This window comes from Sus scrofa, chromosome 7, assembly GCF_054392235.1.
Source record: "Sus scrofa isolate SSC_HxYL_T2T_F1_AM1 chromosome 7, Sscrofa_HxYL_maternal_Yorkshire_Landrace_v2.0, whole genome shotgun sequence".
NCBI classification, from domain to species: domain Eukaryota; kingdom Metazoa; phylum Chordata; class Mammalia; order Artiodactyla; family Suidae; genus Sus; species Sus scrofa.
Window position 1 is genome coordinate 13,854,723 of NC_139389.1, and position 26,798 is coordinate 13,881,520.

At 41.8% G+C, this 26,798-nt stretch overlaps 1 protein-coding gene across 3 annotated transcripts; it reads right to left on the bottom strand.

Moving 5' to 3' along the window:
- Positions 1-147: 147 nt before the first annotated feature.
- On the bottom strand, positions 148-26,739 carry TPMT (thiopurine S-methyltransferase). Of its 3 annotated transcripts, none has more exons than XR_014809016.1 (10): positions 26,612-26,700; positions 26,055-26,137; positions 20,122-20,293; positions 18,847-18,939; positions 14,267-14,399; positions 9,103-9,155; positions 8,109-8,183; positions 3,076-6,521; positions 1,368-1,412; positions 148-543 (listed from the first exon to the last, which is right to left on the bottom strand). XR_014809016.1 is itself a non-coding variant. In NM_001243675.1 (10 exon segments), coding segments are annotated over 8 exon segments (738 nt in total). In that variant the 5' UTR covers positions 20,262-20,293; positions 26,055-26,137; positions 26,612-26,739; the 3' UTR covers positions 334-430.
- Positions 26,740-26,798: the final 59 nt, after the last annotated feature.

Here is a 26,798-nt window from a genome sequence, read left to right on the forward strand (position 1 = left end):
CCAGATCTAAGCTGCCTCTGTGACCTACACCACAGCTCACTGCAACACCGGATCCTTAACCCATTGAGCAAGGCCAGGGATCGCACCTGCAAACTCAGGGTTCCTAGTCGGATTTGTTTCCGCTCTGCCACAAGGGGAACTCCTCTCTTTTATTTTTTAACTCTACAAGTAATCCATGCCAATTGTAAAAAAAATTCTTGCAATCTCTAAGTAAGATGCACAGGTATAATCTTTTACCCCCAATCACACTTTCCTTTCCAAAGTACATGTCTTTTTCTAAAAAAGTTAATGTGTGTTTTTGAGCAAAGATCTGTGATGTGATTTGTGAACAATTTTTTTTAAAAAGTCGCCCATTATATTTTTCTGTCTTAGCACAATTTTCAATTGCTCAAAAGCATGTTGATATTACTTGCTTCTATTTATGTCTCATTTACTTTTCTGTAAATAGATACAACTTTTCAATAATGTAGTCGATTCCCCAACTTTTATGACGTTCTTCAAAGACGTCAACCTTCTCCAGACAATGAATATTGCATATTGAACCTGAAACAAAAAGTGTGACAAGTTAAAACTTTATGAAGGATGCAATCAGTTCTACTAAAAACACATCAAAAGATTTTAAAGACAATGTGTGTTGAAGGGTTTTCCTTTCCTTTTAATGAAAATGGGAAAATAAATACTAAGGGTAAAATTTCTGAGCTCTGAATTATTATCATTCATAACTCCTAAGAGCTGTAATAAACATGCAATCTATCTAGAACAATTCAAATATCTTTAACATAATCATACCACTGAGCTAAAAAGGCATATTACACAAATAGGTTCCTTTTTTGGATTAAATCGTCACTGATAACATGGTTTCTGACATTTAAATTTTTATATACTTGGAGTTCCCATCATGGCACAGTGGAAATGAATCTGACTAGGAGCCATGAGGTTGTGGGTTCGATCCCTGGCCTTGCTCAGCGGGTTAAGGATCTGGCGTTGCCATGAGCTGTGGTGTAGGTCGCAGATGTGGCTTGGATCTTGCGTTGCTGTGGCTGTGGTGTAGGCTGGCGGCTACAGCTCTTACTAGACCCCTAGCCTGGGAACTTCCATATGCCTTGGGTGCAGTCCTCAAAAGAAAAATAAATAAATAAATAAATAAAATTTTATTTACTGCTAGATATTACCAATTTGCTAACAGCTCAAAACAGTTAACGGTTCACTTGATTTAAAAAGTTACAGCATAACAGAAGAAAGGGTGGGGGAAAAAATGTAATTGTAATGTATACATGTAAGGATAACCTGACCCCCTTGCTGTACAGTGGGAAAATAAAAAAAATTATTTAAAAAAAAAAAAGTTACAGCATGTTTCAGTAACTTACCAAACAATCTTTCAATTTCAGCATCTGGAACATAAAATGGTGGACCTAAATAAAAAATAAATGTGGTAAGAACAAATGCTATAGCTCTAATTCTAGAGAAAAATTAATTCTCAGGGTCTACTTCTGGGCTTATTTCCAATAACTTAGCTATACTCATTTCTTACCCCATTTTTGTTTGTTTGTTTGCTTGTTTTTAGGGCCACACCTGCGGCATTTGGAGGGTCCCAGGCTAGGAGTGGAAACAGAGCTGCAGCTGCCAGCCTCCACCACAGCCACGGCAACATGGGATCCGAGCTGTGTCTGCAACCTACACCATGGCTCGAGACAATGCAGGATCCTTAACTCACGGAAAAAGGGCAGGGATCAAACTGCATCCTCATGGATACTAGATGGGTTTTTAACCCGTTGAGCCACAACGGGAACTCCCATACAGAATTCTCTGAATAGTGAGGATGTGACAGGTTCTTCGGCTGCTGCTTTGCACACCTTCTACCAAAGCCTGGCTGAGTGAGGGGACTGGTGATGTTAGGGCCCCCTCTCCAGCTGAGAGATGACGGCCGAGGCAGCCAGGGGGCTTGAAAACAGGGAAATTGGAGGGGAGTTCATGCACAAATTCCCTCGGGGCTTCCTGCTTCTTCCACAGTATAGATTTCCTACCACCCCTGCACCCTCATCCTATGCTCTCCTCCCCCTTTGCACGGGCCAGGTACTTTAAAGGAAACAGCTTCTTCTCCTTTCTGGAGTGATATTCTGAGTTTCCACCCCAGAACCTGCTCTGTCTTCTCAGAGGCCTTTCCTTAGGCCTGTGGCTCAGAAAGGGGGCTTAAGTCACATTAGCAGAATTGACATCTGGCTCCCTTGTTTCCTATTTCCATCTGATTGTCCCAGACTTAATTGTGGACACTAGGTCTCATCTTATGTAATGAGGTTTAAGATCTGGCTTATTCAAACAGGAAAAAAAAAAAAAAAGCATAGATAAACATTTATAAAACAGGGCACTTTTAAAAAAGCTTAGGGAGTTCCTGTTGTAGCTTAGCGGGTTACAATCCCAAATGGTAGCCGTGAGGATGTGGGTTCGATCCCTGGCCCCGCTCAGTGGGTTAAGAATCTGGGGTTGTCATGAGCTGTGCTGTAGGTTGCAGATGTGGCTTGGATCCTGTGTTGCTGTGGCTGTGATGTAGCTCAGATTTGTCCCCCAGCCTGGGAACTTCCATATGCCGCCACAGGTGTGGTCCTAAAAAAAAAAAAAAAAAAAAAAAAAAAAAAAAAAAAAAAAAAATTAAAAATCAAAAAGAAGATTTTTACAAATTAAAAGTTTATGAGTTCAGTTTTCACTTCTTCCTGAAAAGCCATGATTTAAAAAGTCAGGCTTTAATGTTCAAACACATTGAAATGAATCTGGAAGAAAACATCACTTTTATACATTCAAAACAAAGATAGTTATTTTGAAAATGCAACATTCTAGAAATCAAAAAACAGCACAAGTTTATAGATTTTCCTGCACACCTCCTACCTCTCAGGCCCATTTCTCACCCCATCCTCTTCTGTAAGCAGACACATTCCATCCCCAGTACCAGGGGGGACACAGACTTCATATACAGAAGCTGTACATGTCACATCAAATAAATTAGGAGAAAATAATGCTATCCACGTCATAGAATTAAATAAGAAAACAAGGCAACTAGCAAAAAAAAAAAAAAAAGTTTACCTGCATGTTTGGTTGGATCATAAGCCAACACGCACAAGAAGTACTGAAACCCAGTGCTCGTTAGGGACAGCATGACATCTGCATAGCTAAGAAAGAACACAAAAGCACACGTGTAACATTTCTCTACAAAGTCAAGGCCTGCAGGGGATGAGAGGCTGGAAGGGAAGCCAGCACTTCCCTTTGTTTCTATTACTGAGCTTACTTCTCCTAAAAATCACAGGAAGTTGATTCTCTCTCTTTTTTTTTTTTTTCCGGCTATACCTGCGGCATGTGGAAGTTCCCAGACCAGGGATCAATCCTGCACCACAGGATTGACCTGAGCCACTGCAGTGACAACGCCAGATCTTTAACCCGCTTGCCACCAGGGAACTCCTGATTCTCACTGTTAAAAGCCAGAAATGGGCTCAGCAAATCATGTCACCTGCCGACACTGGGGAACAATGAGGATGCGAATCAAAAGGAGGCCTGGTTCTGGAGCCCATCAGACCAGAAGATGTCACATAAAGGGGATCATAGGAGAGTTCCCTAGTGGTCTAATGGTTAGGATTTAGTGCTTTCACTGCTGTGGCCCAGGTTCAATCCCTGGTCTGGGAACTGAGATCCTACATCAAGCTGCCACATACCATGGCAAAAAAAAATAAAAATTAAAATAATAATAATAATAATAAATAAATAAAGCAGAGCAGACGCTCTGCCCAGTGTGGTGTGGTCCCCAGAGGCGTGTCAGCTGTGAACACATATTTCCCAAAGCACTGCCAGTCCTGGGGCAGTGGCTCCCAGACCAGGCTGGTATCCAGACTACCTGGGTACTTACTGGAAGAAAAGATGCCTGAGCTTCATTCATCCTGAGATCAATGCGGTAGGTATGCTGTGGGGATGATGCAGCTTAACAAATCTCCTGGGTGACTGGGTTGTCTCCAGGAGCATGAGTAAGCGGTTCAAAACACAATCCCTTTCCTCTCTTTAGGTGGAGAGACAAGATGAATAAACAGGCCACAATTCAAGGTACTATGAAATTAAAGCTCTGCAAATACAGCATAAGCCCCGCGTGCTCCTGCAACCAGCCTTTGGAGGAGATGTCCTGGGGAGCAGGTGACACCACGTCCCGGCCGTGTCTGACTGGTTCAGAGTGGGGACCCAACCCTAAGAGGGCCCATCAGCAGACAGTCCAGAAGCCAGGCTTGGACCAATCAATGATGAGCTGGACTAATCAGATGACTCCACTGGGAAACTGAGTTAAGAGATCTCAAGAAGTGTTGCCAGTTAGCTGTGGTCGTTGGACCAAAAGCTGGAGTTTCTGTGCTGGGTGGTGGCTGGAGCGGGGGAGATTGAGGGTGCTAAGTGCGATGTAGGGGACAGGAGTGGGTAAGTGAGGAAGCTGAGCACTGAGGAAGGAGGGCAGAGAGACCCGCTCAGGGAGGTAGAGGCCATGAGAGACAGACAGACAGACAGACAGAGGTGGACAAACTGCACAGCTCTGGGTCTTGAGGCGTCTTGGCTCTTGGCCCCTTTTCAGGGTCATGTGAGAAATCAGGGAGGCTGTGCAGCATGGGGATCAGGTGTAAGGACTCTGCCAGAGCCGTGAGCTCAAAATCCAGTTCCTCCACTTACTGGCTACATAAGCTCGACAAAGTCTTAACCCCTCTGTGCCGCAGCTTCCTCACCTGTAAAGTGGGGATACAACGAGTAAGCAACTCACAGGTGGCTGTGAGAATTCAGTGGGTCCACACACATTACCTACTTAGAACATTGCCTGGTGTGTGGGTCAGCCACTTAATTCTTGAGCATCTTCGACATCCACTCCCCTAACACTCAAGCTGCCTTGAGCTGGTCGCTCTTCCTTGCAAGTGAAAGAACCAGACCTAAGCAAACTGCTGAGCAGAAAACTTCACTTTCTGATTTCTATTCTTAAGAAAGAAGGAACTCGCTGTCCTGATGAAGGGATCAGTCAGACGGATCTGGCAGGGTTTTCTAGGACTGACAGGCATCTTTTCTCCTGGAATGTAGACTGTCTCTCTCAACCATTTTCAAAAAAATTCAGAAAGAGGAGAGGTATGAAGGACGTTAGACAAGAGACCTGAGTGAGCGGAAAACACACCAGTTCTCGTTCATGCGCAAGGTCGGCAGAAAGGTGCCACTGGCGGCAGGACTGGGATAAAGCACCACGTGCCTTAAATGCTAAGATGAAGTCATTTATCTTTCTAATGGCTCAGAGTAAGTGGTTATTCTGGAAACAAAGGCCAGGGTTGTGAACACACACACACACAGGGCTGGGAGGGGAGGAAAGAATGAGAATGGGGGACTAGAAAGACAGTCTGTGACCAAACTGAACTAGATTCTCTAAATAAGACTCACCACTCTTGGAGTTTCTGTTGTGGCTCAGTGGTTAACGAATCCGACTAAGAACCATGAGGTTGCAGGTTCGATCCCTGGCCTCGCTCAGTGGGTTAAGAATCCAGCGTTGCCGTGAGCTGTGGTGTATGTTGCAGACACGGCTCAGATCCCACACTGCTGTGGCTCTGGCGTAGGCCAGCGGTACAGCTCTGGTTCAACTCCTAGCCTGGGAACCTCCATATGCTGAGGAAGTGGCCCAAGAAATGGCAAAAAGACAAAAAAAAAAAACCAAAAAAAAAAACAAAGACTCACTACTCTTTGTTAGCATAAATTAAACTTCAAAAGCCACTTAGATGTCCTTCATTTCTAGGACAGAGGAGGTGATGGTGGCTGGCAGGAAACTTGCTTTGAGTCCAGTTTGTTGTCACCTATTTACTAAGCTCCTACCAGGCACTAAGTGTGTATATATATATATATATATATATATATCACACATATATATTTATGTGTATGTATTATTATGCCAGATCATATTATTATCTATATACATTATGGCAGATGTGGGGAAATAACTGAATATAAGGTACACAGCCTGGAGGGTAAGCTTCGTGACTTCCAGTTTGCTCCCTAATGCCTTGTGGATTTGAGCTACATAACCAAAGCCCCCAGAAAACTAACACTGAAGGAGAGGGGGAAGGGGAAAGACCTACGACCTTTAGGCACAGAGCAGAACTGCGTTGAGGGTACCCATGTGGTGTCTTATGGAGATGGAGAGGTCACAGGTGATAGCCTGAGTTGATAAAGGACACTGTTGTCACACGGGCAATGCCAGGCAGACACTGGAGACGGGATGTGGGTGTGGATGTGTGGGAGAAAGAATAGAGCTGGACAGAGAGAAACCATAAGGGCCAATGCCAGGTACGACTTGTTCAGCTCGCTCCCCAGCAGAAGGTGTATTTAGAACATAGGTATTGATTGAATACCTGAGTGAAAGCAACAGAACTGAAGTGATCCTTGAAGGAGCAGGTGTAGGATAGAGGCAGGCACGGCCACTGCTGAGGGTGATTCCTTAGGGAATGAAGAGTTTTGTGCATGTAAGGAAGGTGGGGGTCCTGGAGAAGAGAGAAAGGAGAAGTCGTGATAGAAAGAAAGGGGGGAAAGGAGCATGAATTATCATTGAAGAGAAATATATTTTAAGAGCATATGGCATAGTCTAATTTTAAAAAAGATTAGGTTTGGCAATACGTCTTACTCATGAAGTAGTTCATTTTTAAAAATAGGAATTTCATTCCACTGATGTGTATTCCAACCCTTTTGGCCATGTGTTAAGAATTTGCCTCCCTGCAACTAAATAATTCAATATTTATGTGCTATACCCCAGTATGTCTGTATATGCTATCTGGATTGGAAAGTATACAGTTCCCATTGTGGCTCATCGGGTTAAGAACCGAACACAGTATCCATGAAGATGTGGCTTCGATCCCTGGCCTCACTCAGTGGGTTAAGGATCTGAGGTTGCAGCAAGCTGTGGCATAAGTCACAGATGCGGCTCAGATATGGCGTCACTATGGTTGTGGCATTAGCTGGCAGCTGCAGCTCCGATCTGACCCCTAGTCCAGGAACTTCAATATGCTATAGGTGTGGGTGTAAAAAGGAAAGGAAAAAAAAAAAAAGAAGTATATAAGAATGGTCACTTTTTTTTTTTTTTTTTGCCACTTCTAGGGCCGATCCTGCGGCATATGGAGGTTCCCAGGCTAGGAGTCTAATCGGAGCTGTAGCTGCCGGCCTACGCCAGAGTCACAGCAATGCAGGATCCAAGCCAGGTCTGCAACCTACACCACAGCTCACGGCAATGCCGGATCCTTAACCTGCTGAGCAAGGCCAGGGATGGAATCTGTAACTTCATGGTTCCTAGTTGGAGTCAATAACCACTGAGCCACGACGGGAACTCCAGGAACGGTCACATTTTACTCAGTGTGCTTTCTCATAGTTTCATTTCATTTCCTAATAAGGCTACTTACAAAAGAATGGTCACCCCAAACGTCCATATCCAAAGCTCTAATACAATAGCAGCTAATATTTAAACTGCCATTCAGGGATGACAAGGTACTTTCTGTGTGAGTCATTTAGTTCCCACAACTGTGTCAAGTGGCTTCATCATGAGCCTGACCTTGAAGCCAAACTGCTTGGATTTGAATCTCAATTCCATGCGTCACATACTTGCTGTCTCACTTTGGACAAGTAACTTAATCTCTTTGACCTCAGTTTCCTCATCTGTAAAATGGGGCTAATGACAGCCTAATAGCTCATAGGGTTGTTTTGTGCATGAACTGCTTTGAACCATGTAAAGTATTTCAGCAACGCCTGGCACATGGCTTCAGTCCAACAAGTATTACCTGGTTTTGTCAGTGCAGGTGGGGAGGGTGGTATTAGCAGAAAACGGATGTTAAAGAAGTTAAATGCTTTAACCAGGGCAGCACAGCTTAGAAGCGACAGAGCCACAAGCCTTGCACCCATGTCCTCCTGGGCAAACACTGTGCTTTTTAGCCTAAATGCTGCTGTCTCCTAATTCCAAATGCAATAGCTATTTCAAACTAGCAAAAGCCTAGCAATTTTCTGAAAACCGGAAAAAAGTACAATATGCAAAATTAGGGAGGCTAAAAAAGGGGGAAATGATATAAATAAACCGAATCACTAACCGTTTGCGATCACCTGGATTAACGGCGACGAAGGCTCCTCTATCCCAAATCCTGTCAAATTTGCCAATATTTACTCTACCAGAAAGAAAAAAAAAAAATTTTATGTTAGAAAAGTTCAATCTTTAACAAGATGAACAAGTGTCCCAGAGGTTTGCTGGCTGTTAAGGAACAGGCACCTCACATCTGCTCATCCTCTGAGTCTGTAGGGATGTGCTGCCGGGGGCGTGAGCAGCGGCCCATCATCTCCTAGTTCTGGGGGCTGGTGGCAGCAACCTTCCCCTTCTGCTTGGACTTGGGAGCACAAATAAGGAATAAGGGACAGTTTGTGACAACTCTGCTCCCAGCCCCTGGAACAGGTACTGGGGATTTTCAGGAAATGAGATCTCACCTCCGTCCACACCCTGAAATGCATTTCTGTTACAGACACAGGTGTGAGGGGGAAGACACTTTATTTGATTTTATTTGTATTTGTACTTTTTAGTCTTCTGTCTTTGCAGGGCCGCATCCGTGGCGTACAGAGGTTCCAAGGCTAGGGGTCCAATCAGAGCTGTAGCCGCCGGCCTATACCACAGCCACAGCAATGCCAGATCCATGCCACATCTTCGACCTACACCATAGCTCACGGCAACGCTGGATCCTTAACCCACCGAGCGAGGCCAGGGATCGAACCCACATCCTCATGCATGCTAGTCAGGTTAATTTCTGCTGCACCATGAAGGGAACGACAGATACTTTCTTGCTCTCCTCTCCTTGTCCTTACCTGCCCAGGATCATAATATTTTCCAGAGCTTAGAAGCTACCCGATGACAAAATTATCAAGGGTGCCGACATGTAAGCGACAGTGAAGATAACTGCAGAACAGAGACTCAAATCAGTGCTTCGTGGGCACTACTGCCAGGGGACAGGGGTGTTAAAAGACCCCTCCTGGCCCACCTCAGCATTGCCTCGAAAACACTCAAATTTTTAAAAGTACAGAGGTGGATGTCCGTCCTACCTGGGAAGATCAAAAAGATTGCAGCAGTACAACGAAATGTTCCCTGAAGAACTCTGCAACAAAGAAATCAAGGATAAAAATTCCACTTAATGAGGAGATACATGAATGGCCAAGAGAAAAAAAGAAGAGGGGCAAAGCAGAACACGGGTGGTGGGGAAAGAATTTCACAGCAAATCATTTTTTTCACCTCCTATTTCAATTTTTTTTTTTAAGAGCCGCACCCGCGGCATATGGAGGTTCCCAGGCTAGGGGGTGAGTCAGAGCTGTAGCCGCCAGCCTACACCACAGCCACAACTATGTGGGATCCAGACTGGGTTGGCGACCCACATCACAGCTCACAGCAAAGCTAGGTCCCTAACCCAGTGAGCGAGGCCAGGCATCAAACCTGCGTCCTCAAGGATACAAGTCAGGTTTGTCACCACTGAGCCACCATGGAAACTTCAAATTTTTATTTTTTTAATTGTAAAATAAATAATGGACCAGATTACAGAGAATTTACAGAAGAAAACACTTGCATGCCACCCTCCAAACATTTTAATCATTTTAATGATTTCATCTTTCCCACCTTGCTTCCTGCACCTCTGCAAATACGTTTTCGGAGTAAAAGTAAAATAAAATTTTACTGAAAATAATTTTTAACAGCACTTAAAAAATACAAAACAAAACAACCTGCACAAGATTCTTTTGGATCAACTCAAAGAGGAAAATCAGAGAGAGTTTAACCCAGAAGATCAGTTAGCTTATTTCACTTCCAAGCTTGTTAAATTTCAGCAATGTTTACTTTAGCTGAATCCTGATATTTTAACTCAGCTAAAGAGGAGCACACAGGCTGAGAGAAAAGGTGCAGACATGTTAAAAGCTACCCATGGAAAGTGCAATTGTGCTGACTCCCCACTTTCCTCTCTCCTCCACTGGCTAATGAGTATTTGTGTCCTTGCAATCCTGGACAGGACTACCTGGGGTTCTGGATAGTGCATGGGAATTTGGCCCAGTTTCTGACCCCCGTGAGGACAGCCTGGTGGAACAGAGAGGGGTGGGGATAGAAATACATCCTGGTACAGAATGGGCTGTGCTATTCTGGTTGTGTGCCCACAACCGTGGGAACTGAGCAAAGCAGGAACTGAAGGAGCACCACCAAAGACCTCAGAGAGAAGTGACTGTGTTAAACCATATGGATGCGCCCGAGGACCCGGTGACGTCACAGGGACGGGGGCTGGGGTGCAGTCCAGGGGACGTGAGAAGGCTGGGTGTGGGTGCGAGGGTGGGGGAAGGGCAGGGTAGGAGGGATGCATTTGGACATGAAATTGTACTTTATTCTGAAATGGCCAGCTGAGGCCACAAATAGAGGAGCAAGGGTCTTTGAAGATCAGTCTGGAAGCACTTGGGGGTCAGCCCAGAGAGGAGGGGGGCCTAGAGGCAGCAGGGAGAAAAGCCAGGGAATCTTAAATTTGGCTGCAGATGGGAATCCCTGGGGAGTTTTTTTTTTAATTGAAGTACAGTTGATTTACAACATGTTAATTTTAGTACAGCAACGTGACTCAGCCATATATATCTATATATTCTTTTCCATATTCTTTTCCATTATGGTTTGTCACAGGATTTTGAATAGAGTTCTCTTGTTCCACGTATGTTTCCTATATAAAACAGTTTGCATCTGCTAATCCCAAATTCCCAGTCCTTCCTTTCTTCACTCTTGGTAACCACAAGTTTTCTTCATGTCTGTGAGTCTGTTTCTGTTTCATAGATTTGTTGATTTCTACTGTATTTATTTATTTATTTGCTGTTTGGGACCACAGGTGCGGCATATGGAAGTTCCCAGGCTAGGGATCTAATCAGAGCGACAGCTGCCTGCGTTTGCCACAACCACAGCAAAAGGGACCCCAGCCTCGCCTGCAACCTACACCAGAGCTCACAGTAATGCAAGATCCTTGACCTACCAAGCGAGGCCAGGGGTGGAACCAGGATCTTCATGGATACTAGTCAGATTTGTTTCGCTAAGCCACAACGGGAACTCCCGTGTCGTATTTTAGATTCCACATGTAAGTGATATCACATGGTATTTGTTGTTCTCTTTCTGACTTACTTCACTTAGTATGATAATCTCTAGGTCCACCCAATATCCATACAATAATGCTGCAAATGGCATTATTTCATTTTTTTTTAGTGGCTGAGTGCTATTCATATACACACACACACACACACACACACACACACACACCATATCTTCTTTATCCATTTATTTGTTGATGGACACTTAGGTTGTTTCCTTGTCTTGGCTATTGCAAATAGTGCTGCTATGAACACAGGGGTGCATGCATCTTTTCAAATTACAGTTTTGTCTGGATATATGCCTGGGACGGGATTGCTGGATCATATTTAGTTTTTTGAGGAACCTCCACACTGTTCTCTGTAGTGGCTGCACCTATCCACATTCACTGGGGAGTTTTACATAGACCTGATATCAGGCCTCAACCCTAGAGAGTCTGATTTAATTAGCCTAGGGCAAGGCCTCAGCACTGGGAATTTAAGATCCACAGGTAATTTCAAATGTGCCACCGCGGCTGAGAACCATTGCTCCAAGGAGTCAGGAAGCAGCATCAGCCTCTGTGGACTGAGTAAACTGGGAGTCCTAGGCGATCTAAGAAGGCAGCGAGAGGAAGCTGTAAAATAAAAGTATTATCAAGCTTCCTCCTGACCTGAGCAACTAATTTCAATATTTAGAAAAGACAGTACTTTGTGAACACCAAATGCACAGACAGTGGCCAGAGTATGTCTGACCAGAAAACCCAGACCCCAAACCTCGGTGGCAACCGGCCTGTGGAAGCCAGATCACAACTCTGCAGGATTTTTACCACCCCAACCCCCCTTCCAGCTCAAAGCCAGATACCCTGTCCAAATCCATCACAAGGGCTGCGGCTTCTAATGAGCCAACAACACCTGAATGAAGCCTTTGGATTTTTTGCTAGAAGCCTTCCCACCACTGCTAGTCTTTGAGCCTCTGCCAAAGGCAATCGGCTGACTCCTGCTGAATAAACAGCCTCTGCCTGCTCTCATTTGGGTAGCTGTTGTCCATTTTCACATTATTACCCGAAGCTGGTAGAGCAGTTCCACTGGATCATTCTGGTCACAGGATGAGGACAACTCCCAAATCTATCACGTCCAGCCCAAACGCTGCCCTGAGCTTTGAGGCATTTGCCAGCTATTGCTTCATCCTTCTACAGGTCCCTTACATGTCATCTCCAGGGCAAAACTCATTTTCTCTGCTCTTCAACTTGCTTCTCATTTATTTTCTGCCACCCAACCAGTTGTGTGAGCTGGAAATGTGAACTCGTCACCCCCTGGATCCCCAATTAATCCCCCGTTTGTGACCCTAAACACTGCTGTTCCTCTTAGCGCTCCATCACTCTCCTTGTGCAGCCTTTCAAGATCGCTTTCCTGGACCACTGCTCATTAATCTCATCTCTCTGCCAGGAGGATACTGCCCTTCAAATTCACTTCCCTTGAGGCCACAAGACTGGTTGGTCTCGAAAAGGAAATCTGGCCATGGCATGTTCCCACTTGAAACCCCACTGTGCAAAACAAAGTACCAGCTTACCAGCATCTGAGCCGGCTGAGTGGACCACCTGTCTGTCCCAGCCCTATCTATCATCACACTTCAAGGAAGTTCCCACAGGCTGGGTTAGAGAACTTTCCTCCCTGTTCCCTTAATACCCTGTGTCACTACTCTTAGCTCCGTGCATGACAAACAGCAACCTCTCAGTTTCTCTTTTCCCTTAAACTAAGCAATTCTTTAGGGCAGGGACTGTGTTTGTCATCTCTTCAGCGTCTCATGCAGGGTGTGACACAAGACAGGCTCTCTCAGAAACACCTGTTCATAATGAAAAATCAAAAAAATACTTGCACAGCAAAGGAAACCATGAACAAAACAAAAAGACAACCTATGGAATGGAGGAAAATATTTGCCAATGAAGCAACTGACAAGGGATTAATTTCCAAAATACACACACAGCTCATAAAGCTCAATATTAAAAGAACAAACCCAATCCAAAAAATAGGCAGAAGAACTAAATAGACATCTCTCCAAAGAAGGCAGACAGATGGCCAAAAGGCACATGAGAAGATGCTCAACATTGCTTATTGTTAGAGAAAAAGAAATCAAAACTACAATGAGGTAATCACCTCATACAAGTCAGAATGGCCATTGGCAAAATGTCTGCAAATACTAAATGCTGGAGAGAGTGTGGAGAAAAGGGAACCCTCCTACCTTCTTGGTGGGAATGTAAATTGGTACAACCACTATGTAAAATAGTATAGAGGTTCATCAAAAAACTAAAAATAGAGTTACTGTATGACCCAGTAATCCCACTCCTGGGCACATATTCAGAGAAAACTGTAATTGAAAAAGACACATGCACCCCAGTATTCACTGCAGCACTGTTTACAATAGTCAAGACATGGAAACAACCTAAGTGTCCAGCAACAGATGAATGGATAAAGAAGATGCGGTAGATATACACAATGAAATATTACTCAGCCATAAAAAAGAATGAAATAATGCCATTTGCAGCAATATGGATGGACCTAGAGATTATCATGCTAAATGAAGTCAGACAAAAATAAACATCACATATCACTTACATGTACAATCTGAAACAATACATACAAATGATACCAATTTATAAAACGGAAATACACTCACAGACACAGAAAACAAATTTATGGTTATCAAAGGGGGAAGGGGGCAAGAACAGTAGTTTGAGATTAATATATATACATTAATATATATAAAATAGATAACCAACAAGGACCTACTGTAGAGCACAGGAAACTATAGTAGAGATCCTGTAATAATCTCTAATGGAAAAGAATCTAAGAATTATGATTTTTATATAAATGTATAACTAAATCACTTTGCTGTGTACCTGAAACTAACACAACATTGGAAATCCAGCATATTTCATTAAAAACAAAAAAAAAAAACCACCCACACCAAAATTATAACAAATAACCTTTGACCTTGGCTTTTATATATCTCTGTTCACATTTAGGTAGTCCTTACACTACATGATGTCTAGGTGAATCTAGTGATAGAGTCATCAGACCCTTGTATACTATTCCCACTTATTCATACTGAGAAAAATTATTTACCAAAATCGAGACACACCTTGAATACTTTGGCTCCAGGAATTTCGGCAATTGGTTCTTCTGAGTAAGAAAGATCTTGCTCCGTAAAAAATTCCCGTATCCCAAGTTCACTGATTTCCACACCAACTACACTGTGTCCTCGGTCTGCAAACCTGCATAAAATCATATAATTCCACTTGAACGTTTATTTCAAGCACAGTACTAAATAAAAGGACATACACAAATATGTACACAATTTCCTCAATTTTAAGGGATTTATATGAATTCAGGTTCAAAGGATTTCACAGAACATGTAGATCTATATAGTTCCAAACCTTATGTTTTATGAAATTCTGAAAACAAAAATGATTTATATGACCTTAGGAAAAATCTTAAAAGTCTGGAAAATTGTACCTTTAAAATGTTGTACTGTAGATGGATTTGAATGGAAGAGCTTCTGATTTAAAAGCATCCCATGAATTAGATATACATTTCCCATTTCTCTAAATCAGTTCTGTCCATTAGAACTTTTAGTGATGCTGGAAGAACCTACACCTGTGTTGGGCAATCCAGCAGCCACTAACCACTGACCCCTCGGGATGTGGCTACTGGTAGCCACGTGGGGCTATAGATACCATATTGGATACCATATTGGAACACATGGCTCTAGAATATTAGCACCCATTTCTGTAATCATCTTACAGTTTCTACTTAAGAAACCCTTCTACAAATTTATCTGATTACTATACGCAAGTAACTAGTATTTTCCCGGTAAGCTTTACAATGACAGAATTCAGCCTTGGGATCTTGGACTTCAGAGAAAACAGCAGTAGTAGCACAAAGACCCAGACACAGTAAAGATTTTATGTCACGTTAAATAAACACATAAGTCAGTTATGCTATAATGCAATATCTATGCCTTCTTAAAAATTCCCGCACCATGCAAAGTCATGCAGTAAAAATTATGAGGCTTCTGGGCAAATGAGGGTTAGGGCCCATGTTAAAAACTTGGTCCCTGGGGGGTGGGGGGATGTGCTTGGGCTGTGGGATAGAAATCCTGTGAAATCAGATTGTGATAATCATTATACAACTGCAGATGTGATAAATTCGAGTAATAAAAAAAAAAAACAACTTGGTCCCAATGAATGTTATTCAGCCATAGAAATGAAATTCTGCATTTATGATAACATGGATGGACTCTGCCAGCATTATGCTAAATGAAATAAGTCAGAGAAAAACAGTGTATAATCTCACTTATACGTGGAGTCTAAAAAGAAGGTCAAAGATTACAGATTGGTAGCTGCCAGAGGCTGGGGGTGAGCAATGGGTGAAAGAGGCAAAGGTGGTCCAAAGGTACAAATTTTCAGTTATAAAGTAAATATGTCATGGGGACGTAAAGAACACGTGGTGACTAGAGTTACTAACACTGTAGTGCATATTTGAAACTTGCTAAGAGAGTAGATCTTAAAAGTTCTCATCACACACAAAACAGTTCTATAACTGCATTGGTTAAGTAGACTTATGCAATATATGCATATACAAATGTCCAATCATTTTGCTGTATTCCTGAAACTAACATAATTGTTGTTCATCAATTACACCTTAATTTTTAAAAATACTTTTTTTGAAAAAAGCTGTTATATATTTGCCATAACTTATCTCTGTGAATCAGGATTTTCTCAACAATACACAAACAGTATTCAGAAATAAGATGGATTAAGTATTATTTAAGAAAAAAAACCTCAGTGCTACATTAAAAAGAAAAAAAAGACAGGAACCTGATAGACATGGTTTTACATGTTCAGTGGCTACAAAACATATGACAACAGGGCACTTTACCTTGAGAAAGGCCTGAAGTTTACATATAGAAATGGGGCTTGGAAGGGCTGCAGTTTTCAAATGATTGGTTAGTAATGGAAGGTGGACTATTGGCAAGCAAACGCAAAGCTCTCACAGTAGCTGTGGATGGAAAAGGCTCACAGCACAGGGAGGGAATTGAGGTTTATGGGAGACGGCTGAGCCGTGTGCATGGGTACATTTTGCTTATTTATACACAGGTTACTTTAGCTGGGCCTTGTTATCTGTTTCTTGCAGACAAAATCACATACAAGCAAATGTGAAAGTCACATCATGCTCAAATTGTTCCTTAATATATCAAAGGAGTAAGAATGCAATTAGCATTTTCAAAACAAGAGATTAGAGCAGAACCTATTCCTCATCCAAGACCACATACTTTCAATGTGATTAGAACATGAAATGTTTATAATTCTGAAATACACATTTTATAACTTGTCTTTCATAGTTTCTAGGAAATGTGTTAATCTACAAGGAATATATATATTTTTAACTCTCCATTCATTTTTTTTGAAGTTATAAAATATAAACAAAAAAGCTACCCAAACCAGCTGAATGGATTTTTATTTCAACATATGGAGATAATGGGAGTTCCCGCCATGGCTCAGTGGTTAACAAATCTGACTAGCATCCATGAACCAGCAGGTTCAATCCCTGGCCTCACTCAGTGGGTTAAGGATCTGGCGTTGTCGTGAGCTGTGGTGTAGGTTGCAAACGCAGCTTGGATTCTGCGTTCCTGTGGTTGTAGCATAGGCCAGCAACTATAGCTCCGATTCAGCCCCTAGCCTGGGAACCTCCATAGGCTGCAAGTGCAGCCCTAAAAAATAAAAGGGGGAGGGGATGAAGCATAGCCTACTAATGACTGGCATAGACTAGATTATATTGGAAGATATTTACCCAAAAAACAACCTAGGAAAATGTCTTACACGTTTTATGTTAATGCTTTTGGGTTTCAGCTCAGTTTGTCTCTTCACATCTTATATCTGCATAGTCCTTAATATACAAACTCATTACAGATGAAAACTCCTCTAATGTAATAACATTTATACCATTACACTAGCTTAATTCTGGTATTTTTATTATAAATTACCCTAAATCTTCAACAATCACACTTATTTGTCTGTTTCATCATACCATACCCTAATCTTGTCTCAGAGCCTCTGCTAAAACGAGGTTGTTATCACTTATGACAAGGCAATAAGGCTGTGTGTTCGTGAAGTTAATGTTTTTCTTGCAGGTCATTTCCAAAGTTAACTCTTTCCTCTGGTTCAGTGAGTCAGTTAGGATACTGTTTTCAATTTCACAGCCACCCTAGAATCTTAAGCCAGGGCAGCCATTCACAAATGCTCTCAGCTCTAAGTTGAGGGTGTGGGGGCTGGCTGCAAAAATGCCACCATCTCCACTTGAAAATCCACTCCAAATGCATACATGTTCTGTGGGCTGGCCACTTATATTTATATAGAGAACAGCACATTTTAAAGTTACTATATTTTTCATTGACTAATCATTTTCATACATTTTATTTCTTTCCAGCTTGATGAGCAAACTTCTCAACATTTAAGCTTACAAGTTAATAGCATATCTTGGCATGTATGATAGGGTCTGTATATTATTATGACAACATCTGTATAGAAAATGACTCTCAGGAGTTCTTATCGTGGCACAGCAGAAACAAATCAGACTAGGAAGCATGAGGTTGAGGGTTTGATCCCTGGCCTTGCTCAGTGGGTTAAGGATCTGGAGTTGCCGTGAGCTGGGATGTAGGTCGCAGATGCGGCTCGGATCTGGCATTGCTGTGGCTCTGGTGTAGGCCGGCAGCTGTAGCTCCGATTAGACCCCTAGCCTTGGAACCTCCATGTGCCACGGATGCGGCCCTGAAACTACAAAAGATAAAAAAATAAAAATAAAAAAAATACAGAAAATGACTGCCAGGTTTGTGACTTAAAGACAACCCACAGTGAAGTAGCTTGTTAATTAATGTTAAGTCTCTTCCCAGATAATTACTCACCAGAAATACATTCTTCATCACCGGTTTTATTAGCAAATGATTCATGAAAACAATAACCCTATGTGCTCCTAGAGGGAGGGGAAAGTGCAGCTGAATCGTGGATTATACACAGTCTTGACAAAAGGTTGTAATTCATCTTGAATTCTTCTGTCTACCTCTATTTACAGTGTCTAAATTTTTTTTTTTTGGTCTTTTTAGGGGCTGCACCCACAGCATATGGAGGTTCCCGGGCTAGGAATTGGCACTGTAGCCACTGGCCTACACCACAGCCACAGCAACACCAGATGTGAGCTGTATCTGCGACCTATACCACAGCTCGAGGCATCGCCGGATCCTTTACTAGCTGAGTGAGGCCAGGGATTGAACCTGCAACCTCTTGGTTCCTACTTGGATTCGTTTCCGCTGCACCACAACGGGAACTCCTACAGTGTCTAACATTAACCTAGTTAATTCCTAAACCACCTACAAAAACCAAACTGTGCACGAAGGTGAAGGAGATGTAAGCTGGTCTCATCCCCCACCCTCAATCTCATTGGTTCTGAACTAATTCTTTTTCTTGGAAATTCAATACAGAAAGGCTGGGTCAGGGTCTTATTGTTTGAGAATGTTAAATTCTCAAACAATAAGAATGTTAAATAGTCAACTAAAAATACAGAATCCCTGTACATTGCCAGAGAACAGAATTTTTAACTTACATCCTATTAAATATTCACCCCAAGTATTTACAAGAAAGTATGTTAATGTTTATCCACTCATACCATTTCATCTCAACGGCTTTTCCACAAAGGGGAAAAAATACCCGCAGTCCTTTCTCGTCTTTAAGAAAAGTATCCAAATGCTTCTTTAGTAGCCTGGAGAGGGAAAACAATAACAACAACAACAAAAAAAACCCACATTGTTTTAATTAGCTTAAGGCACAGAGGAAAAGAACTATAATTGTAAGTACTAAGGCTAAGTACTTTCCATGCATTATTTCACTTAATATTTCCCAACAACTTTACAAAGTAGATAACATTAATTATTAAAATCTCTAGTTTGCACATGGAAGAAACAGGAAGGTTAAGTAACTTGCTCAGTCACATTACTAGTGAGTGGTTAATCTGACTCAAACCTGGGGCGTTCCTGATCAGTCAGAATAAAAAATTATTTTCTTCCTTGGTTAATATATTTTGAAAATGTGTGTGTGTGTGTGTGTGTACACACACGATGTGGGAGAGTTTCTGGACCCACTGAATTTTTCAACATTCACTTTATGGCAAGCTCTCTAAACATGCACTCGGGTCTCAGAAGTATTTCTGAATAGTTTCTCATGGTTAATTCCCTCTGTAGACATGTGGCTCTTCTAAGGCCAGCTTCATGCCAGAGATAACCTTTCCAAAGGCTCTAGGATGATACCCCAACTACTACTGGGTGTGCAAATGTAATAATAATAACAACGTCCTCTGAGAAGGCAGGGTGGCTGCCTGGAAGAAGGGACATCTGTCACGACCACTTTACTCATCACTAGCCTGTCATCTACTGTTGCTGCTTTGAAGCCTACTACTATTATTAACATATTGCTCAGCATCCTCACTCACTCAATTTCTCTCAGCTTCTCTTCTTCCATCACATAGATAATACTTTAACATGTGAACACATGCTACTCGAGAGCAGTCAAAACACCACCACTGTTCGGTATAATGATATACCAGCATTAGTGTAGCTCAAGCATCTGCTTATGTATAAACATGCATGACCAATACAGGGGATTTTTTTTTAAAAAAGGACATACTTCATAAATCTAAAATGCCATCAATTTTAAGTCACACCATTATCCATGGGAAAAAAATAGCACTGCCAATGAAACTAAAATAAGGCATAGGTACATTCTAATGTCAAGAGATGTTAAAAGTGAAAAACTAAAAATGTGCGTATTAAAGTCAGTCAAATAATGGGTACCTAAATCATTATTTCTATTTCCAAAGTCAGTTTCTAATAGAGCATTTCTCTGTTATAAACTAACGTTTAATCCAAGAAGTAAAAACACTTCTTACTGATGTCCTCGTTCTTGATGAAATGAAATGTTACGATTCACCCATTTTTCTTGCCATTCTTCCAGAGTTAGCATTCGGTTTTTCTGTGCCTCAGTGTCTGGGTACTCATCAACATCAAGCACAGTTCTTGGATCATTCATGGTTTTTTTTTTAGACAGCTTTGGCTCCAATGCTTAAATGGAAAATATTTGCAATGTTGTCATTTAAAGGCATTTCCATTCTATTGATGATGAAATAAAAACCTATTATTCTCAGCAGTTTGGCTTCTAAAAAATATTTCAATATGCAAGGAAGAGTCACAAAAAATTACTTTTCCATAAGTCTGATAGTAGGGGCATTCTATAATACACACTAGGAAAGATCATTAAATAAACTGAATTACATCTTAGCATTAGAATAAAAGAGTTTGGAGTTCCTGTTGTGGCTCAGTGGTTAAGGAATCCAACTGGGAACCATGAGGTTGCAGGTTCGAACCCTGGCCTCACTCAGTGGGTTAAAGATCCGGCGTTGCCGTGAGCTGTGGTGTAGGTCGCAGACATGGCTCGGATCCCGAATTGCTGTGGCTGTGGTGCAGGCCAGCAGCAACAGTTCTGATTCGACCCCTAGCCTGGGAACCTCCATATGCCGCAGGATCGGCTCTAGAAAAGGTTAAAAAAAAGAATGAAAGAGTTTAAGTTTAAAAAAGGGGAGAGGACAAAAAATAAACAGGCATTATAACTTTTGCCAGCTTAGAATTCTTTCTAGTATCTCACTCTTTAATTTTTAAAATTTCTTTTAATGTTTACTTTATATTTTTAAAATCAAAGTTATAATTGAAATTATAATAATGCACACCATTGAAAGAATTCAACAGGAGTTCCCGTTTTAGCTCAGTGGGTTAAGAACCCAACATAGTGTCTGTGAGGATGCGGGTTTGATCGCTGGCCTCTTTCAGTGGGTTAAGGATCCAGTGTTGCCACAGCTGAGGCATAGGTTGCAGATGCAGCTCAAATCCAGTTTTTCTGCGGCTGTGGTGTAGGCTGGCAGCTGCAGCTCCAATTTGACCCCTAGCCCAGGAACTTCCATATGCTGCAGGTGCAGCCATAAAAAGAAAAAACCAACCAACCTAACAAAAAGACCACAAAAATCCCCAAAGAGTTCAACAGTGTTGTGAAAGTAGCAGTCTTTACTAACAATGAATGAAGCAACCATTTTTAACTTTTAACTGAGTCTTGAAATGTAACTCGAGTATAACTCATACTATAACTCAATATAGCATGCTTATTTTATGTCATCTTAATTTTTCATTTAAAGGAAGCAACAAGAAAAAATAAGCATTTAGCCCTCTTTTAACTTAGAAACATAGACACACACACTCCCCACCTTCACATTTTTCCTACCCTTACAAATAGATTTAGCATCTCTTTGATTAAATATTTGAAGTACACATTTCAAATAGGTAAAGACTATTCATAGCTAAGCCATGTAGAATTCAATGATTATTTTGGTTTTTTTGCACGACTTTTTTTTTTTTTTTTTTGTCTTTTTGCCTTTTCTAGGGCCGCTCCCGCAGCATATGGAGGTTCCCAGGCTAGGGGTCAAATCGGAGCTGTAGCTGCCAGCCTACGCCAGAGCCACAGCAACACAGGATCCAAGCCGCATCTGCGACCTACACCACAGCTCACAGCAACGCCGGATCCTTAACCCGCTGAGCAAGGCCAGGGATCGAACCCGCAACCTAGTCGGATTCGTTAACCTCTGAGCCACGATGGGAACTCCTGCACGACTTTTTATTCTATAGTTAGTAACTGTCTTGCTTAAAAATTTCCATGTATTTATTACTAATTCACCTCTAACTTCTCACAATCTTCTATTAATACACTCTCACTTTCTTCGGTTATCAGACATTCTATCAATATCATGTTGGAGAAGAGCCTTCTGACCTGGGTTCTCTTTTCTTTTGGTACACAGCTAACCTTCTGGGATCTTTCTGGATCACCATCCTAGAGCCTTCCTTCCTTCTTTTGATGAATCTCCTGTTTCCTTTATTGTTGGATATTTTCTTATTCTTATTCTTATTCTTTTTTTTTTTTCTTTTTTTTTGGTTACCACCCTTATATTGGTAAAGTACAACCTTCAGCAGCTTTCTCAGAAAGGGAGCATGAGAGGAAAGGTTTGTTTTTTGTTTTTTTTTTTTTTTTCTTTTTTGGTTCCATGGCATATGAACTTCCTGGGCCAGGGATCAGATCTGAGCCACAGTCGTGACCTATGCTGAAGCTGCGGCAATGCCAGATTCTCAACCCACTTTGCTGGGCCAGGATTGAACCTGCATCCCAGTGCTGCAGAGACACTGCCAATCCATTGTGCCACAGCAGGAACTCCAAGAAAAGGTTTTTTGCAACTTTGCATATATAAAATATCTTCAGACTGTTCCCTATCCTTGATGTGTAGTTTTGCAGGGTAAGAATTCTTGGTTGGAAAACATTTTCTTTCACAGTTCTGAAGAAATCATTCCCTTGGCTTCTAGCTTGCAGAGTTATTGCTTAAATTTCAAAGACATTCTGATCCTGTATTTTCCATGTAGCCAATGTTTTTCTCTCTCACTCAAAGCTTTTCTTTGCCCCTTAGTTTTCAAGACTTCATAATTCTATCTCTTATTCTGGGTCTGTCTGCATCCCTTTGGCCAAGTTCTTTTGTAACGAATTTAGTCCCTCCCTTCCCTCCCCACCAATTCTCTTACTCAGACCACTTTTTTTTGGCTGTAGAACCTCCTGACTTAATGCTGTAAATTTCTCATTTTCCCCCACTATTTTCCAACTCTTATTTCGCCCTGTTTTCTGAGACCACCTTATTTTTATCTTTCTACCTTTGTATTTAGTTTTTCTATTCTGCTCTCAAGTCTAATTCTCAAGAGCTCCTTTTTGTTTCTGACGCTCTTCTTTTCTTTTTACTTTGTTCTTATTTCATAAATAGAATGGACATAATATTTTCTCTTATTTATCTGCATCGTCTGTTACTGAGTTGCTTTGGCTGTTGGTTTTGACTTCTATCTTTCAAACTAGTGACTGTCCTGAAATGCCCAGCAATTCTTATTATCTACTCATCCTAACAGTAAATATCATTGGAGTTCCCATCGTGGAGCAGTGGAAATGAATCCGACTAGGAACCACGAGGTCGTGGGTTCCATCCCTGGCCTCGTTCAGTGGGTTAAGGATCTGGCCTTGCCATGAGCTGTGGTGTAGGTTGCAGACGCAGCTCGGATCTGGTGTTGCTGTGGCTGTGGTGTACGCCTGCAGCTATAGCTCCGATTAGACCCCTAGCCTGGGATCCTCCATATGGCCCAGGTGTGGCCCTAAAAGAAAAAAAAAAAGAGTAATACCATAAACAATAAGGTCCTACTGAATAGCACAGGGAACTATATTAAATATCCTGTGATAAACCATAATGGAAAAGAGTATGGAAAAAATAGATATGTATGAATAAATAAATCACCTTGCTGTACTGCAGAAATTAACACATTATAAACCAACTATACATCCTATACATCAATAAAGTAATTTTTTTTTTAGTAAAGAATAAATACCAAAAAAAGCTGGTTATAAGTTTAAGTTTGTGGGTGAGGCTTATTGGCGTAAGCTTCACTGCAGGATGATGTTGAGTAGATATCATCTGGAAACCTAGAGGTCATTATCTTTATTTTCTTTGTACTCATCAGACTCTCCACAGATGGACTTCCCAATATCTGTTGAAAGATTGGGTGCTTGGGACCTTGGCTTTTCACCCAAATGAGAAAAGGACAGAAGTGAGAGAGGGCCCCAGCATTCGGTTTGCCTGTGCTCAATTAATCTCCATGTTTTCAGAATGGTACTCCCATTCCAAACTACCTATCTTCCGAGTCCAAAGACTATACCCTCTCCAGGGAATATACCCCCAAAACTCTGCTGGTGTGATGAGGGGTAGATACTTGGTTGCAGGGAGTTGTGAAAAGAACCTGGGAATTAAGCCTTGTAAGAACCAGAGTTTCAAGCAATCCTCTTAATTTCTACCATATCCTTTGATCTCCTGCTGCTGTACTCCTGAGCATTGGAAATTCTATAATGCAAAGGTGGGTTGCTCATTGGCTTTTCCCATGGCAGGTTTAGAATTTACCCTTCTTCAGTCTGCAAAATCCCTCTTCATCACTTAGCCATCTGCTTTCCAGACTTCAAAATGTTATTGCTTTCATCGTCTCTTCTGTCCTCCCTATTCTAGTGGTTCATGCCTCTAATTTCAGGAGCTAGCAAAAGTAGATGCAGAGATTCAATATCCCATCTCTACTCTACAACTTTATATTTTCAAATTGTTTTTTTACAACTTCTTGGTTTCTTTTCTTTTCTTTTCTTTTCTTTTTTGGTATGGGAAAATGGCACATGAAGGTGTTGACTTAAAGAAAAACACACAACATAAGGGTTGTGAGTTTCAATTTTATTTGGGGACCTTACTGAGGTTACAGCCAAGGAAACAGACTTTCAGATTATCTGTGGAATTGCTCCAAGTATACATGTTCCATATATATAAGGGATGTATGTACATATGTATGTATGTATGTCTTTTTAGGGCTGCACCTGCAGCACATGGAGGATACCAGGCTAGGGGTTAAATCAGAGCTGTAGCTTATGCCACAGTCACAGCAATACCAGATCCAAGCCTCGTCTGCCACCTACACCACAGCTCACTGCAATGCCGGATCCTTAATCCAGTGAGCTAGTCAGGGATCCTGCCTGCTTCCTCATGGATACCAGTCAGAGCCACTGAGCCACAATGGGAACTGAATTTATTTATTTTTGACCAGAAAAAAAAAAAAATGTTTGGCATACATTTTGATAAAAGATTAGTGCTAATCACAAAGAACAGATACCTCAAGTTAATGACTTTGTTGATTTCTATGAAGAAGAAGATGCAAAAATCTAGGGTCATTGAAATTCCCTGGAAGGCATGGGTCTTAACTATCCAGGGGCCATTTACCCAAAACACTGAAATGCCTCCCCTTTATTTTCACTCCGGAAGTCCTGAAGGGCTCAGACACCTCGCCCTCTGCAGGGGTGGCAATTTAACCCTTAGAATAACTGGATGATGTCTGACACTTTGTTCCTTTAAAAAAATTTTCTTTTACAAAGGGAACTGAGGTAAAAAGAGTGAATTTAACTGCAAATCTACCTGAAAGTATGAGGAAAATTCCTGTCTTTTCGATGTGAAATTTGTAATGCTAAGGACAATATAGCATAATAGTTCTAACATACCCTTTGAGTCATTAGTGAAACTAATTCAGTTTGAATTACACCGGCAGGCTATTCTTGGTGGAGTTAAATTAATGATTCATCCATAAGAACAGCACATAAAAGCAGTTATTCAAAGAGAAAAGTTCCCTTTATTGCAAAATTTGACTTCAGAGTGTTCGGGATTTAAGGAGAAAGCACTTCCCTTGGAATTGGGACACAAATTCACCTTCCAACAAACATTTGTTAACAAAAGTTTGCAAGGCCCTGAGGATGTCAGGACGTGATTTTTCTGAGAAGTCAGAAGGAAGTATCTGATTATATTGAGTACAGAAAAGCAAAAAAGAGTTGTACTTTTCCCATTTCCATTTTCAGCCAGAAACTTTGGAACCTGAACTTGTGCCTTCATAAGCCGTTCTCTACTTAAAACAAAAGGGAAGCATAATTTTATCACTGAGCCAGGGCAACCCACAATTGTTCAACTCTACCGCTCTTAGAGAAACTTGAAATATAGCTTAACATCACAAATATAACTTAACATCACAAATATAACTTAATGACTTCTTAACTGTCCTCATAGCTTCTCAACGTACTGAACTTGTTCACGTCCTTTTCTGTAGAAATAAAAACATTTCTACAAAAAGATAAAAGAACCAAATCATAAGAATCGGGAAAGGCAAATTTCACAGTCATTCTTACCAGTACACGGAAATAGCTGATATGCTGGTTTGGTCACTCAAGTCCACCTTTGGGTGGACTCCCAAGTCTGGATTATTTCTCACCTTAAAAAAAAAAAAGTTTCTGCTTCAGATTTATTTTAAGATTTTGATAAATTGAGGAATAACTTCCCTAAGGTGCACCACATTTTAAGAGTATGCCTCAGTGAATTTTTCCATATGCATACCCTATGCAATAACCATGGAGCAAGACAATTTTTACATCACCTCAATTCCCCCCACTGCCCCGCCCCCAGAGCGTCACTCACTATTCTGGCAAGTATTTATTTCTCTTTTCTTAAAATCACCAATATCCTATAATGCTTGAGGTCACTTTAATTATGTAACTCAGAAAGGTCATTCACTATCCGACCTCGTTATTCCCCCTTCCCATTCTGATCCCCGAGTCCATTTCTGGGCGCGGACTGCTGGGCTGCCCGCGCTTGTTAGGAAGCCCCATCCCGGCATCCGATCACGGGCTTACGTCTACCAAATCTTTCCAATGCTCATCACGCACTCTCGGCGATCAGAGGAGCCTACCTCGTGCGCGGTCCGCTGCCTTTGGCTGGTTCTGGCGCAGCGCGGGGCCACTACGGGTTGGGTCCAAGACCCTGGCTCATCCCCGCCCCCGGACCCGCCCCCGGACTCGCCCCGGGACTGCCCCTCTTGCGGCACACTGACTCCGCCCCCTTCCCCCTGCCGCCCAGGCTTGCGCAGCGGCGGAAAT